Source organism: Lissotriton vulgaris, unplaced genomic scaffold (assembly GCF_964263255.1).
Source record: "Lissotriton vulgaris unplaced genomic scaffold, aLisVul1.2 SCAFFOLD_2274, whole genome shotgun sequence".
NCBI lineage: Eukaryota > Metazoa > Chordata > Amphibia > Caudata > Salamandridae > Lissotriton > Lissotriton vulgaris.
In genome coordinates, this window is record NW_028249176.1 from 290,880 (window position 1) to 305,493 (window position 14,614).

The window sequence follows — 14,614 nt, forward strand, 5'->3', positions numbered from 1 at the left end:
ACCCACCGTAGGGACACCTCTTTACCACATCCTAATGGATTCCTTTTGTTTATAAAACTAACTATGGGACAACGAATCCATTTCAAGGTAATTCTCTCTCTCCCCTTTTTGTTAACATTTGTATACAGGCAGCGTACAGCTGCGGGAGCTCCCCTATCCCCTATCCCAACCAAGACACATACAATCAACACATCATACACATAGAACACACGCTCAACCACACCAATATGGAAACGGAACACGGACTCAGGTTCGGCTGGGAAGTTGTAGACGAGATCCTGGCAGCCCTCAACCCTTTTGAAGGACTGAGCAGCACAGAACCAGGACCCAGTGTTGTTGACTGGGATGAACTAATCAATCTGAGGAAGACACAAATAAGGGCAGCATTGCATGGCCTTTTAATGACCGAGTACCTGAGGAACAAGATAGCACCACAGGGTCTCGTGGTAAAAAATTAGCCCTTCATCTTCCTAAATGACAACATTTTCAAAAAAGAATGGTCACTGATTTCGTGGCACTGTACACGGGATTGGTTGGTGCTCATATTTAAAACCGCCACAAGAATTACACAAGAATTAAAATTGGACATACAGAAGATTGAGGTACAACTAAAAACCTATATAAAACCTGCAGAACTCAAAAAGAGGCTGGACGAACTAAACCAGCAAATGGCTGATTTTGAAGCCACACTGAAACAAAGCAAATTTAAAAAATTGGGTAAGGAAAAAGTCCGTTTTACTCCCGAGACAGCATATCCTTATACTAAGGATGATTACACCTCAGGGAATGTGAACAGTGACAATGATAGAGATGGCTCCGATAGTGGTTCCTCTGGTTCAAGCACCCGCAGCAACCAACGACAGAGGGGCTACCAGAGTCGACAAGGCCAACAATACCCAAGACAACGAGGATGGCGAGGATACCAACCTCAACCATACTTTCCACATTTCGCAGGACCAACACCTTTCACACCATTCAACTTTGGACAAGGACCAGCGGGACCCATGTACCAGCCATGGGGCTCTTGAGTTCGACACAAACTTTTACAACAACCAGCCTTTTTTAGGGACATGCCAAGGAACAAACAGAGGACGGAACAGAAAAGGCAACACGGGGATGTGGCAAGGCCCCAACCAGGGAGACCTCAGGGTGAACACCAGGAGCATGACAGGAGCCCTACAGAGCAATTCGTCAACCAGCCGCAGGGGGACCTAGTGGTAAACATCACACCATGGGAACTTACATCCACCCAGAGGGCTGTACTAAATAAAGGCCTGAGTTTCGTCCCAACTAACAAGTTGGACTCCTTCAAACTCCACACAGAAATGCAGGAATTTCTGAGAAAGATCAAGTTACAGGTCTTCTTCAATTATAAAGAGAGTATCCCAGAGACAGACACAGGATTGAGACTGAAGTCGACCTTCACACCACCAGATGCCTTACTACCCATAGAGGTTTTGGTCTTTGAGAAGGCAGTAATGACGGATCTCAACAATTTAAATTCGTCTGAACGCGCCGTCTTTCACAACACAAGCAAGGTGGAGCAAGCTGCCATTCGAGAACTGACCAACAACAGTGATATCACCATAAAACCCGCCGACAAAGGCGGAGCTACGGTTGTACAAACAACAACCGCATACAACCAGAAATGTCTAAGATTGTTGTCAGATAGACGAAATTACACAATACTGACTGTTGACCCAACCGAATCCCTGAGAATAACTATTGGAGGGATGGTAGAGGAAGCTTTGGCACACAACTGGCTCTCCAAAAAAGAATCAAAGTTCCTAATACAGAAAAACCCACGAACGCCATACTTCTACTGTATCCCGAAGATACACAAAAACCTGGACAATCCACCCGGGAGACCTATCGTCTCCGGGATTGTTTCGATTCTAGAACCTCTCTCAAAGTTCTCAGATGCTTTTCTGCGCCCCCTCATCCAAGCAACAGATACGTATCTGAAGGACACAAAATCAGTTTTGCAAATATTAAAAGATCTCACTTTTGATCCAGAGAACCAACTCCTGCTCCGCCTAGATGTCGAGAGCTTATATACGAGCCTCCCACACGATGAAACCCTGGCAATAATCGAAGACGTTTTGTACAGCACACACTGGCGATACCAGACTCCAAGGGGAGTAGTAATGGAATGTATGGCTTTAGCTTTGACCAAAAACTTTTTTGAATTTGATGGGACAATTTATTTACAGAGCCATGGCACAAGCATGGGGAGCACATTTGCGCCAAGCTTAGCCGGACTGTATGTACACCACATGGAATCCAACAAAATTCTCAATCCCAATAACCCCTACAGACAACACATACTAACCTGGAAAAGATACATTGACGATATCTTTGTGATCTGGCAGGGGAACCACGAGACGGTCATCCATTTCATGGAGTGGCTCAACACCCAAGACCGCTTCCTCAAATTCACACATTCAGTATCAAATGAAACACTTTTGTTCTTGGAACTCAACATTTACCACCAAAATGGAAAACTAGAAACCACTACACATTTCAAACCAACAGCAAGGAACTGTCTACTCAGATACAACAGTTTCCATCCACGCCATCTCAGGATGAACCTCCCATATGGGCATTTTCTCCGACTTAGGAGAAACTGCTCCCAAGTGGACAACTATAAATCACAGGCCCTGGATCCCAAAGTCAAGCTACAAGCAAGACATTACCCAGACAGAATAATTAATGCCGCCATGAAAAGGGCCAGGAACAATAATAGAGATGCCCTTCTGGAGGACAGAATTGGACTGATCACCAAACAAACAAGACCAATATGCGTCACTACATACAGCCCTCATTCTAATGAGGTGTCAAAAATAGTGAACAGACATTGGCGCATTTTGACGTGCGGATCACTGGAGATTGAGAAACCAATGTTTTCCCATAGACGTGGGAAGAACCTTAAAGACATACTAGTCCACACCCGCCCAAAACCACCACCACAGCAACAACCTTCAATACAAGGAATACAGGGACATTTTCCCTGTGGCAACTGTGCTAGCTGCCATCTAACCAGAAAAAGTAAGCAGCTGACCTTCGCCAATGGCACAAGATGGGACCAACGAAAAATTACAAACTGCAACAGCAAGAATGTGATTTACATGATTGTGTGCCCTTGCCACCTGGATTATATTGGCATGACCACCAGAGGAGTGAAAACACGATCAGTGAGCACAAGAGCAATATCTGCTGCAAAAAGAATACCACCAGGATGGCGGCTCATTTCCTACGGAGGGGGGACATTGTGTTAATGACATCTACTGGACGGTAATTGAGCAATTACCCACGGAACAGGGTCTCTTTGAAAAAGAGCAACGTTGGGTTTTCCGCCTAGGTACCCACATATCTGGATTAAATGATGCCATCCCTTGGGACCAATTAAAACCTTGAACGACCCACAGAGACGTTACACAAATATAGGGTAACATCCTGGATACAAAGCTCCCTTTTTATATAAAAAATTTCCCCTCTTTTTTTCTGAGCTCGAACAAAATTCCCAATACGAACACTTTCCATAAAAATCATGAATGTACCGAGCGCATGAACACCTCGTAGGGTTAATGAGGTAAACAAAAAGATGAGCTAAACTCCTTTTAGTTTTTCAGAATCTCAATATCATTCTCTCATACCCCTCTGAACTGACTGAATATACCATTATCTAACCATAATCCGGCTACCCCGGTTTAATTATGTAACCCGACTTTTTATGGCATTTTTTTTTTAAGATAAACCCTGATTTTCAAGAAACAATTTCGTGATTAGTGCAGACACGAACCCTAGTCGATTTTGAACATAATCATAGCGAGCACGAACCGGCCCGAGCATGCGCGGTGAACAACAGGGCACTGCAGCCCAATGCGCATGCGCTGCCCGGGTAAAACTAACTATCGCGCATGCGCGATCCGCAATAGAAGCAGATAGAAACATCCAATTACCGGTGAACCAAATACGGGCATACGCGGTAAACATCAAGGCACTGCAGCACAAATGCGCAAGCGCTGCTCTGGTTAAACTAACTATTGCGCTATCCGGAACAGCAGCAGATAGAAATATCCAATTACCAGCGAACCAAATACGGGCATACCCGGTTCCAAGCTTGCCAATAATTCAATTAGGGGCGAATCATCAATAGTATATAAAGGGCCCTTTTGAAAACACCACGGCACAATCAACGGAGCCGGCGTAGGGGCAGCGAAGAGGGTTTCTCCTCATAGACTCGTGAGTAATACCACCCCAAAACAAACAAACTTACCATCCCTGCAAATATGTAAGTACCAAGAAGAACAGCAGTATTTGTATTTCTCCCTCACAGGTAGCAAGGAAGCACGAGTAACCCCTACGTTAGTACAGTCTCATGGAGTAGTAAACTCCTAACAAAACAGTATGTTATGCCCACTGTGAGCTTCACAGAATTTTCTTATTCTTCACAATAAGTTTATGACTCAGCAAGTATCACATGGGCTGACTACAACCCGATTTTGCCATAAACATTAGAGTGTGTGTTTTATGTTACATGTGTGTCTGTCTTGTATGTGTCTTTTTTATACGTAAACATTTTTCACCATAGGCACGTTCTTCATGTGTAGAATGACACTAACGTGTCTTGAAAAATTTGAACCGCACCCCTTTGCTTGACTGTATCCACGGGTAAACATGCCTATGTTTTTTTTAAGGAATGGACCACCCGAAAAAAAAAATTTGGCTTTCTCCTTACAGGTCAGCTAAATAGCGGTTGTTCAGTAGGTACATTACTATACCTGCACTTATAAATTTCACTTTTTTAGAATATAACAAATCTAAAAAATAGAAAAACGTGAGTAAGGTGGGGATTTGTGTACCCCAGTCCTGAAGAAGGTGTTTTTACACCGAAACATGTTGACACACACATAGGAGGTGGCGCACATAGGTTACGCCAATACCTCCTCTCTCACCTTTTAATAGTACCAGCCCTTGGGCCAATTAAAGTTTTTTTGCTACCCCACGAGCCAGGCACTTTTTAATCTCCATTCACTATCAAACCCCACCACAGCACTCACTTACAATTCCCTCACCTACACCACACATAGCCAATATAAGTGCTCCCACGTAACCGTCGGTCGCAGCACGCCGCATCCCGTAGAGGGGTGCGAGGACCCCAATGATGAAGCATGACACCAAGGGGCCTGTTGGTGCGTGAGGAGTACCCAAAAACACCTAGTGTGTTCGCACCCACCGTAGGGACACCTCCTTCCCACTTCCTAATGGATTCCTTTTGTTTATAAGACAAAAAAACTGTTTCATAAACCAAAAGCCTCATTACAATGGTTGAGGTCAGTGTACGCGCACTAAAGCCAGTTGCAAACTTTTAAAAACGCAAAAATTGGTTACCAAACTGAAAGCTTGGTCTAAGTTACAACAAAAGTAGCAAATATTGGGAGTGTGTTGGGGTTGGAGATTGCCTCTTTTGCCCAAACTGACCAATGTTAGTAGTTTTTAGTTGTGTCTCAATGAAAAATGCTTGCTAATATATGTTTATCAATGCATATGAATTTGGTCCGTTTTAATGGGCTCAAGCCCCATCTATAAAGGTCAAAGGCTTAATGGTGAATGCACATTAGCAGTATTTAGCTATCAAAAGAGAGCCGTTGAATTATTTTTGGATAAAGTGAGCTATTATAATGAATTGACTTATTTTTGTTATTCTGTTTAATAGCTTGTTTGATATGGGAGGAGAATATCACTGCTATGGGTCAGACATCACCTGCACGTTCCCTGCGAATGGAAAATTCACTCCTGATCAGAAGGCCATCTATGAAGCTGTGCTTCATTCATCACGTGCCGTCATGAAGGCAGTAAAACCAGGTAAATCGCCTTTTAAGGAGGTCTCCTAATAATGAACTGTGATGATCTCACAGTTCAATTAATACTTAATGTATGAGGACCATGTGGATGACCGATCGCAAAAGGAAGTCTTGCAATGTCCCATAGAAATCCGTACCTCTTGGCACCTGGCAGAAGAGAGTTCCATAATTGATTGACAGTAGTGAATACATAGTAATTCATAGCTTTTATGACAAATACTTGTTGGAATAAAGCTTTACAACAACAACAAATACATATTAGCCTCTCAATTTGTTTTTTAATACGTCTATAAATATGCATTTATCTAGCGAGGAGTTGATGGTTTTGCAGATTACAGGAGAGTTTTCTTGTGTGCAAATTTTAATGAGCATTCCTGAAATCAGATATTTAATGCACAATGAAGGATTGGTGAAAAATGAGTCATATTACAGATTGTATATCCGGTGGTTTGAAAAAAGAGCATTTAGTGATGATTCTTTCTAATATGATATAGTGGGGGGAATTTCAGGAATTACTCAAAAGTTCATTGTGGATTGTTAACATTACAATTACATCAGACCAGACGTTGGACATATTGTTGGGCTGGAAACAAGCATCCTAGGAACAGTTTTGGGCTTTCAGCTCTCATCAGCCAGGATAGATCGACTCCAGTGGCATGGGGAGCACGGGACCCACGTCTGGGCATACTGTCCCACTCGGGGTGACAAATGAAAAAAGAACAATTGATGGGTGGCATGCAGAACAATGTCATACATTCACCCCAGGGAGGTCCTGGCCTGGCAGTTCGGGCTGGACTGTTCCCATTGGGCGCATGGTAAAGACTAATTTGCATAAGGCTGGGTCCAAACTGGAATGGCATGGTCAGCAAAAAAATGATGGATTGAGGTCCAGATCTCTGTACTGGGGTGAATGTATGACAGTGTTCTGCATTCTGTCCATCAATTGTTCTTTTTGCATTTGTCACCCCGAGTGGGACGGGTATGCCCTGTCGTGGGTTCAGTGCTCTCCATGCCACTTGAGTCAAGCTATCCTGGCTGATGAGGGCTGAAAGCCCGAAATTGGTCCTAGGATGCTTGTTTCCAGTCCAGGGAGGTCCTGGCCTGGCAGTTCGGGCTGGACTGTTCCCATTGTGCGCAGGGTCAAAACTGATTTGCATAAGGCTGGGTCACCATGCTGGAATGGCATGGTGAGCAAAAAAATGATGGATTGAGGCCCGGATCTCTGTACCGGGGTGAATGTATGACGTTGTTCTGCATTCTGTCCATCAATTGTTCTTTTTGCATTTTTTACTTCTGTACATCAATCGTGTAGTCATGATATTGGATGGCTTGTCTTTCATAAAGATAGGTTGTAAAATCGAACTTTTTTAAGAACCACGTTCATTATCATTTTGTTAAAGTGTACTGAAAGTCGGGGGTCACTAGAGAACCCGGCAGCAAGATATCCACCGTTTGGCGAGCTCTGTCGGGGAGAGTGATCTTGCAGTTATCTCCCCAACCCCCCTCACTGGACACTGAGCACCTTTTCGCCCTCTGTGACCAACCTGAGCTTACCTGCACTAAGCAACCTCCCATTTTCCTTTTGAAGGGGGGAACTTAAGAAGGTGAATCTGGAGGGGGAGGAGCCTAGCTAGCAGCCGCGATGGCCGCCTGATTCCTCGGCTCCGCCGACCTTCTCGCTTTCCTCCCGTCTCCTGCCCTATCCTGCCAGAGATCCTGAATCTGACCGGCGCTACCGGAGTCGGGAGACGAACCCGGTTCTAAGGATGTGCTTACCTTCGCGTTCCGGGCAGTAACGGTGACGGAGCGCCTTCGCCCTCCTCTGATGCCTCGCGGCAGAGCCCGGGTCTTTGTTCTGCTTGTGTGGCCGACCCTGAGAACAACAACAGCGGCCATCTCGGGCTGGGCGGCGCTGACGGCCGAGAACGACTGCTGCCTTTGATTCCTCGCCGCGGCAGCCCATCCTGCTCCGTTGCCCTTCCAGCTGCCTCCAAAGCTGAGAACGCTACATTCTATCCTCGCCCCGGCCCCAGACGGCAATTCTCGCTACATTGTTTCATCCGAAGCGGTGACCGCCATTTTAGAGAGCTCCCACTCGCTATTGGGGAGAGACTGTCCCAGGGTGCTGCTGGAGCCCGTCTGCTGTTTGCATTGCCCTGCCATCGTGAGAGGTGCAGGAAATGATTGGATTGCCCCTGTGCCCCCTGTTTGGCTGTGTTGCAGTGGTCGCCGGCGGGGTACTCGGCTAACAGTAAGAGGTGATGGCGTCCAACTTCAGGACTCGGTATACGCCTGTGAGCAGTGTGTGCAGCGGCGACTCGGGGATCGCCTGGTCCCTTGGGATGACGGCGCTCATTCTCGAGCACCGATTTCTGCTGATATGCCCGACGCACAGGGAATTGCTGCACCCTTATTCCCTGAGGCGCCCCTGCAGATTATCGACGTTTTGGAAGCCCTGGGTGAGTTACGTGCTGCCCAACGCACTATCGCTCGAGACCTGGGGAACCGCCTGGACGCTATTTCATCCAGTGTGACACCGACCGACCAAGCTTGCCTGCGAGTGCTGGGCGCTGCGCCACATCCTATGCCCTACTACTGCGGATTGTCTACTCCGCTGTTCACAGCTGTGTTGCCGGCGCAGGATCCTGCTCCCACCGAGTCGCTACAAGTCCTAGCCTGGAAGACGTCTGATGCTCATGGCCTCATGTGGCGGAGTGGGAACTTTTTCCAAGAGCCGTGTCTGGCAGCCTCATTGGGGTCTACTGGTGGAACTTGTCATCTTCCCCCGGAACTGGTGCTACTGCTTGGGTTGATTTTTCTTGGCGCTCTACTGCTGCGTTGTCTTCCTTCTGGTGCGATCGCACCATGCTGGGCTTTGTGTTGGACAATTCATGGAGGTCAGCGTCCTGCTCCGCTGAGGTCGTCTCGTCTGCTTGCCCCACCAGGGATGGATATCGCACAGTTGGACTCTGTTGGTACAATGGACCGTAAGGGGCTGGGTTGAGGCTGCTTCCTTTTTCTTTGCCTGCTGAAGTTCTTATTGCTGGGACTATAATGCACATGCCGGGTAGTGGGGTGTTGGTTCTGTATTGGTCTTGGGGCTCGGGGACGGGCGATCGTGGTTGCGCACGTTGATTGCTTTAAGTATATTTGCTTGGCCCTCCTCCGATGTTATGGAATTCTTTTTCTCTTCTCTCTTTACTTGTTTCTACATTTTGGGTTCTCTTTTTGGGGCGACAGACACACTGCTAGGGGGGGGGTAGGCCATAGCCTCTGCATGCGTGTTGGGTGGGGGGTCTTCTTTGGTTCGCTTTTTGTTTCTATGGGCCTTTTTTTTCTCTTTTGGTTTATTCTTTTCTTATTGCTTCTTCCTGGGTCAGTGGGGTGGTTTGGTGTTAGGTGAGTGGCGGCTGGCGTTCACCATTCTTCGTGCTTCTTCATCCTGTTGTGTTATCCCTGTGCCGCCATTTTGGCTATGTTTACTGCTCGCTGGATTTCACTGAAAGACGTTGCCCGCTTACTTCCTAGATGGACTTTTTGTACACTGATCCTTTCTAGCTTCTGTATCTCCTTATATATAAAAATCATTTGAAACTTAACCTTAACTTCTCCTGGCACTCGGTGGCACGTGGAATTTCGTGTAACACATGTTGTATGCTTTTATGTACTGACGTGCTATTGAGTTGACGTATATTTTGCTACAAAGCTTACGAAGTCTCGAGGCCGGCCGGTTGGTTGTAGGCCCGTATTTGTTCTCTGACAGTGCATAATAAAGGTTTTAAAAAAAAAAAAAAAAAGTGAATCTGACCCGCTGCCTCTGGCAAGTGCTTCCTGGCTAAGTCGGGACAATCGGCAAAGCTGATTTGTGTCCTTTGACCATCCCCTGCTCCCCGCCTTTCCTTCCGGTGAAGATTGGAGGCCCCGCTACATTTAAGATTGAGCTGTTTCTGATCGATATATCTGCCTGTGGATACCTCACCTTTTTAATTACCCCTTGCGCAGCATTTCACAGAAACTTTTTTCACATTTCTCCCACGAGGACGTCACCATGGAATGACCCCGCACGCGACTGCGCTTGACGTCACCTGAGCCATAAGACGATCTCGTCAGTCTTTCTGGTTAACATTGTTACAGTTGTCTGAAAAATTATAGCAGTGCGATGGCTGCTCAGAAAAAGCCTGGATTTAAACCCTGTAGGGAATGTGGAGGTCATATGTCCTGGAAACCCGTGAAGATTGCCTTTGGTGCCTGTCGTCTGACCACGACATCAAGGGATGCTCTTCGTGTCGTCTTATGAACCAAGGAGAGGGAAGCAAAACTGTTCATGGCTCAGGCGAAGAAGCGGAAGAGGGCTTGGAAGATGACATGGTCGAGGTCGAAGTCGCTGACTCCACACATCTTAGGGTCGTCAAGAAAGCATAAGAAGAAGCGGCATCATGGGTCCAGGCGTCACTCTTCTAAAGACAAGTCGCCGAAGTCGCGGTCACCAGCCCTGCGGCGTCACAGTAAGCATGACATCTCGCCTTCACCGCAGCTGACTCCGAGGGACTCTCCAGCACCCACGGAAGCGACTCCTTTACCTCCGGCCTCTCCATCCCCAGCTCCGGTGCCTCTGTCACCGCAGTCAGAACCAGCCTTTCGACTTCGGGCTGTTCCAGAACAGGCGGTTTTGGATCCGTACTCACCTTTTCGGGCTCCAGGTGCAGATCCTTCGTATTTTTTAAATGTAATATATGGCATGTTTGCCAGGGTGGTCAACCCATCTGGTGCGCCTGGTGGCCCCTTGGGACCGCTTTCCTTTAGTATGGGCATTCCCCATCATTCTGCCTAGGCACACTTTATTCCTTTCATGCCAATGACTCTGTCTTGGCCTCTCCTGATGCCGAGATTCTCTATACCGATCCCATCCCAGGAGGGAAGGATGGACTATTCTCTGGTGCCGTCTGGCTCTGGTCCGGTGCCGTCTCGACTTCGTGCAGTGCCAACAGCCGTCCCTAAAGGGCCTCCATCGACATTGGCTCGGAGGTCACCGGTGCGGCATCTGGCACCGCTGATGCCGATACCAAAGATACGATCAAGAAGGCAGACTCAGAGGCTTCTGGAAGAGGAGGATTTCCAGGAGCAACTGTAAGAAGCAAAGGAAGGGGAGATACTGGATCCCATGCATGATTTTGAAGGGCTTTGGGAAGCAATTGGGCTGGATACATCACCAGAATGGGAACTCTTCTCCCAAAGCTCTTCCTTCTCAGGAGGTTTCTTCCTACCAGTCTGTTATAAGGAAGGCTGCTGACCTTCTGGATTTACAGTTGCCCACCGCAGAGGTCAAATCAAATATTTTGATGGAGGTTCTTTACTCCATTTAATCAGTGATGGAACCTTTGCTTCCATTCAATGAAGCCTTGACGGAACCCATTCTGAAGGTGTGACAAAAGCCTATGTCTACCCCAGCTGTGTCCAGATGAGTGGCAAGGCACAATAAAGTTGTGCCTGGGGTACCAGCTTTTTTGTTGTAACACCCTTCACCTGAGAGCTTGGTGGTTCAGGCTTCATGTTCATCTAGGCAATCTTCAGGTTTCTTTTCGTCCACTCCTGGGCATAGGGACTCAAAGAAACTGGAGCAGTTGGCAAAGAAAGTATTTTCATCAGCCAGTATGGCTTTAAAGTCGACTAATGCAACATGCCTGCTGGACCGTTACATCCATGTGCTGATGGACTCAGCTAAGTAAGCGATTCCTGAACTCCCAGAGGATGTCCAGGGCCACTTTGTAGAGGTGCTGACGGACACTCAAGCGGCTGCCCGTCAGGTTATTCAGTCTGGACTTGACATGGCTGACTCCATTACCATGGTGAGAGGTTCCACGGTGGCTACTAGGAGGCACGCCTGGCTGAGTGGATCAGGGTTCTCTTCTGATGTTCAGGTCATTCTTTTGGATCTTCCTTTAGATGGCTTAAGATTTTTCGGGACCAAAGCAGACTCCAGGCTACAGCGTGTTAAGGACAGTAGAGCTACCGCTAGATCTCTAGGTTTGCAATCTCAACCTAGGGGCTTTGGATACTGGAGATTTTGGGGATTTGGAGAGGTGGCTTCTTTTCGGACCCGACGGCAGCAGCACCAACAACATGTTAAGCCTCCTCTCCTGTTCCCCCAACTGGCTCCGCAGGAAAGCAACTTTAGATCTCCCATCTTAGAGCATGTTGGACCCGTGGGGGGTCGGTTGTCCCATTTTCTACAAAATTTGAAATCTGTTGCATCATATCTTTGGTTTTGAATCTTGTATAAATGGTTAGGCCCTTCCTTTCCTGGAGTTTCCCCCTCATGTCAGGGTTGGTGTTCAAAAGGACCATCTTTTGCTCCTGCAGCAGGAGGTTCTATCTTTGCTACAGAAAGGTGCGATAGATGTCGTTCCAGAGCAGGAAAGGGGTCAGGGATGCTACTCCCAGTATTTTCTGATCCCCAAAAAGGACGGTTGACTGAGACCGATCCTAGACCTTAGGATCTTTAATTTTTACATCAAACAGGAGAAATTCAAGATGTTGGCCCTAGCTCAGGTTCTACTGGCGCTGCAGCAGGAAGACTGGATGGTATTTAACAATTTGCAGGATGCATATTTTCACATTCCGGTCCTGAAGTTGCGTCGAAAGTATCTGTTTTACGGTGGGGTCTCAACACTACCAGTTTGCGGTCCTTCCGTTCTGTCTTACATCTGCACCACGGGTCTTCACAAAGGTGATGGCGGTAGGAGCAGCACTTCTCAGGAGGTCGGGGATTACGTTTTTTCCCTATCTGGACGACTAGCTGATCAAAGCAAAGTTGCCAGAGATGGTGCTGCATCATCTACAAGTAATAACACGTCTGTTGTTCGACTTGAGTTTTTCGATAAATGTACCCAAATCTCACCTGTTGCCCTCTCAGCACAATCTGTTCATAGGGGCGGTACTGGACACTACTGTGAGTCGTGCCTTCCCTCCTCCTCAGAGGATTCTAGACATTCAGTCTATGATTCCAATGTTTCAAGATTGAACGACTGCTCTAGTCCTGAAGGTGCTACGCCTGCTCGGTCTGTTCGCTTCCTGCATACTGTTGGTTAACCATGCACACTGGCACATGAGGGCACTCCAGTGGTACCTCTGCAGACAATGGTTTCAACACAATTTGTCAGATATTCTGAGTTTTGCTCTTTCCTTGGCTCAACAGGGTTGTGCAGTAGCAACAGTTAAGAGCTACTTGTCAGCCTTGTCAGCCATCCTTTTTACCAGACCAACCCTCTTTGTTTAAGTCTCCCATAGTCATGAGGGTCATTAAGGGTCTCACTAATAGGTTTGCTCCCTCTCCGTTTATCATGCCTCAGTGGAATTTAAATTCAGTTTCTGATGGGATCCCCCTTTGACCCTCTACATAGTTGTCCGTTAAGGCTGCTGTCATTCAAGACCATTTTTCTGAATGTGATTACCTCTACCAGAAGGGTTAGTGAGCTGCAGGCTCTTAGTTCTAAGCCTCCTTTCACCTCTACTCATGCAGGTAAGGTGGTTCTAAGGTCCAGAGTTGCTTTCCTGCCCAAGGTGGTCACTCCCTTCCACCTAGGTCAATCGATCACTTTACCCACTTTCTATCCTTACCCTTCTAAGGAGGAGGAGAGACTTCACCGCCTGGACCCTAAGAGTGCGGTCAGCTTCTACCTGGACAGATCCAAGGATTTCAGGTTGGACGACCAACTCTTCATTGGTTACGTGGGAAAAATAAAGGGCAAGGCCGTCCACAAGCAAACACTGTCCATGTGGATCATCTTCTGCATCAAGATCTGCTTCGCCTTTGCCAAGAAGGAGCCTCCTGAACGTATTAAAGATCATTCCACCAGAGCTAAGTCTTCTTCTTCGGCTTTAGCTAGAGGTGTCCCTGTTGTAGATATCTGCAAGGCAGCAACTTGGGCCTACCTCCACACTTTTGAGAAGCATTACTGTTTGGACACAGAGGTGAGGAGGGACGGCCACTTTGCACGCTCTGTGCTTCAGGAATTTTTGGTGTAGGTAGGTGGGCACCCTCCTCCGGGACAGGGACTGCTTGGGGATTCAATTCAAAAGGTGAGGAATCCACAGGCAGATGTATCCATCAGAAAAACAAGTTACTCACCTTTGGTAACGCTTTTTCTCATGGATACAGTATCTGCCTGTGGATTCCTCACTGACACCACCCGCCTCCCCGTTGCCTGTCTACTTACACCAAAAGGATTATTGTTATGAAGTTCCTGTATTTCATTATCATTCATGATGTTGTGATGCTTTTCGCTAGGAAATGTCTATTCTTTAGTATTCCCAGCATTTTCTCTTCTCTATTTGGAGGTTTTTTGTATACTTGAGTAATGTTGTATACATTGTATACTTGTGTAAATGTTGTCGGTTCACCCTTTTGCCTTAAGGGCACAGAAAAAATGTGTGGAACTGACGTCAGCACGCCAACAATATCTTCGTGTGGCTCTGAAGACATCGCGTGGAGTTGCATGCAGAGCCCTTCCATTATGACGTCCTCTTCGACCTGGAAGAGTTGTGAAAAAAGTTTCAGCGGAATGCTGCGTAAGGGATAATCCAAAAGGTAAGGAATCCACAGGCAGATATTGTATCCACCAGAAAAAACATTACTGAAGGTAAGTAACTTGTTATTATCTGCTGCTGCAGAGTGCTTCTTGCACTCCCTTGCAGCTCTCAGCCTGCCAGTTGGGTTGGGACTGCCACTGTCGACTCTGTGTGGCCCC

General features: G+C 47.0%; 1 protein-coding gene across 1 annotated transcript in view; it reads left to right on the plus strand.

The window, feature by feature from the left end:
- PEPD (peptidase D) overlaps window positions 1–14,614 on the plus strand; it is a 270,142-nt gene that overhangs the window by 173,765 nt on the left and 81,763 nt on the right. The window contains exon 12 of the mRNA XM_086950268.1: window positions 5,720–5,868. Coding sequence (XP_086806394.1) covers window positions 5,720–5,868 — 149 coding nt within the window. The remainder of the gene's footprint in view (window positions 1–5,719; window positions 5,869–14,614) is intronic.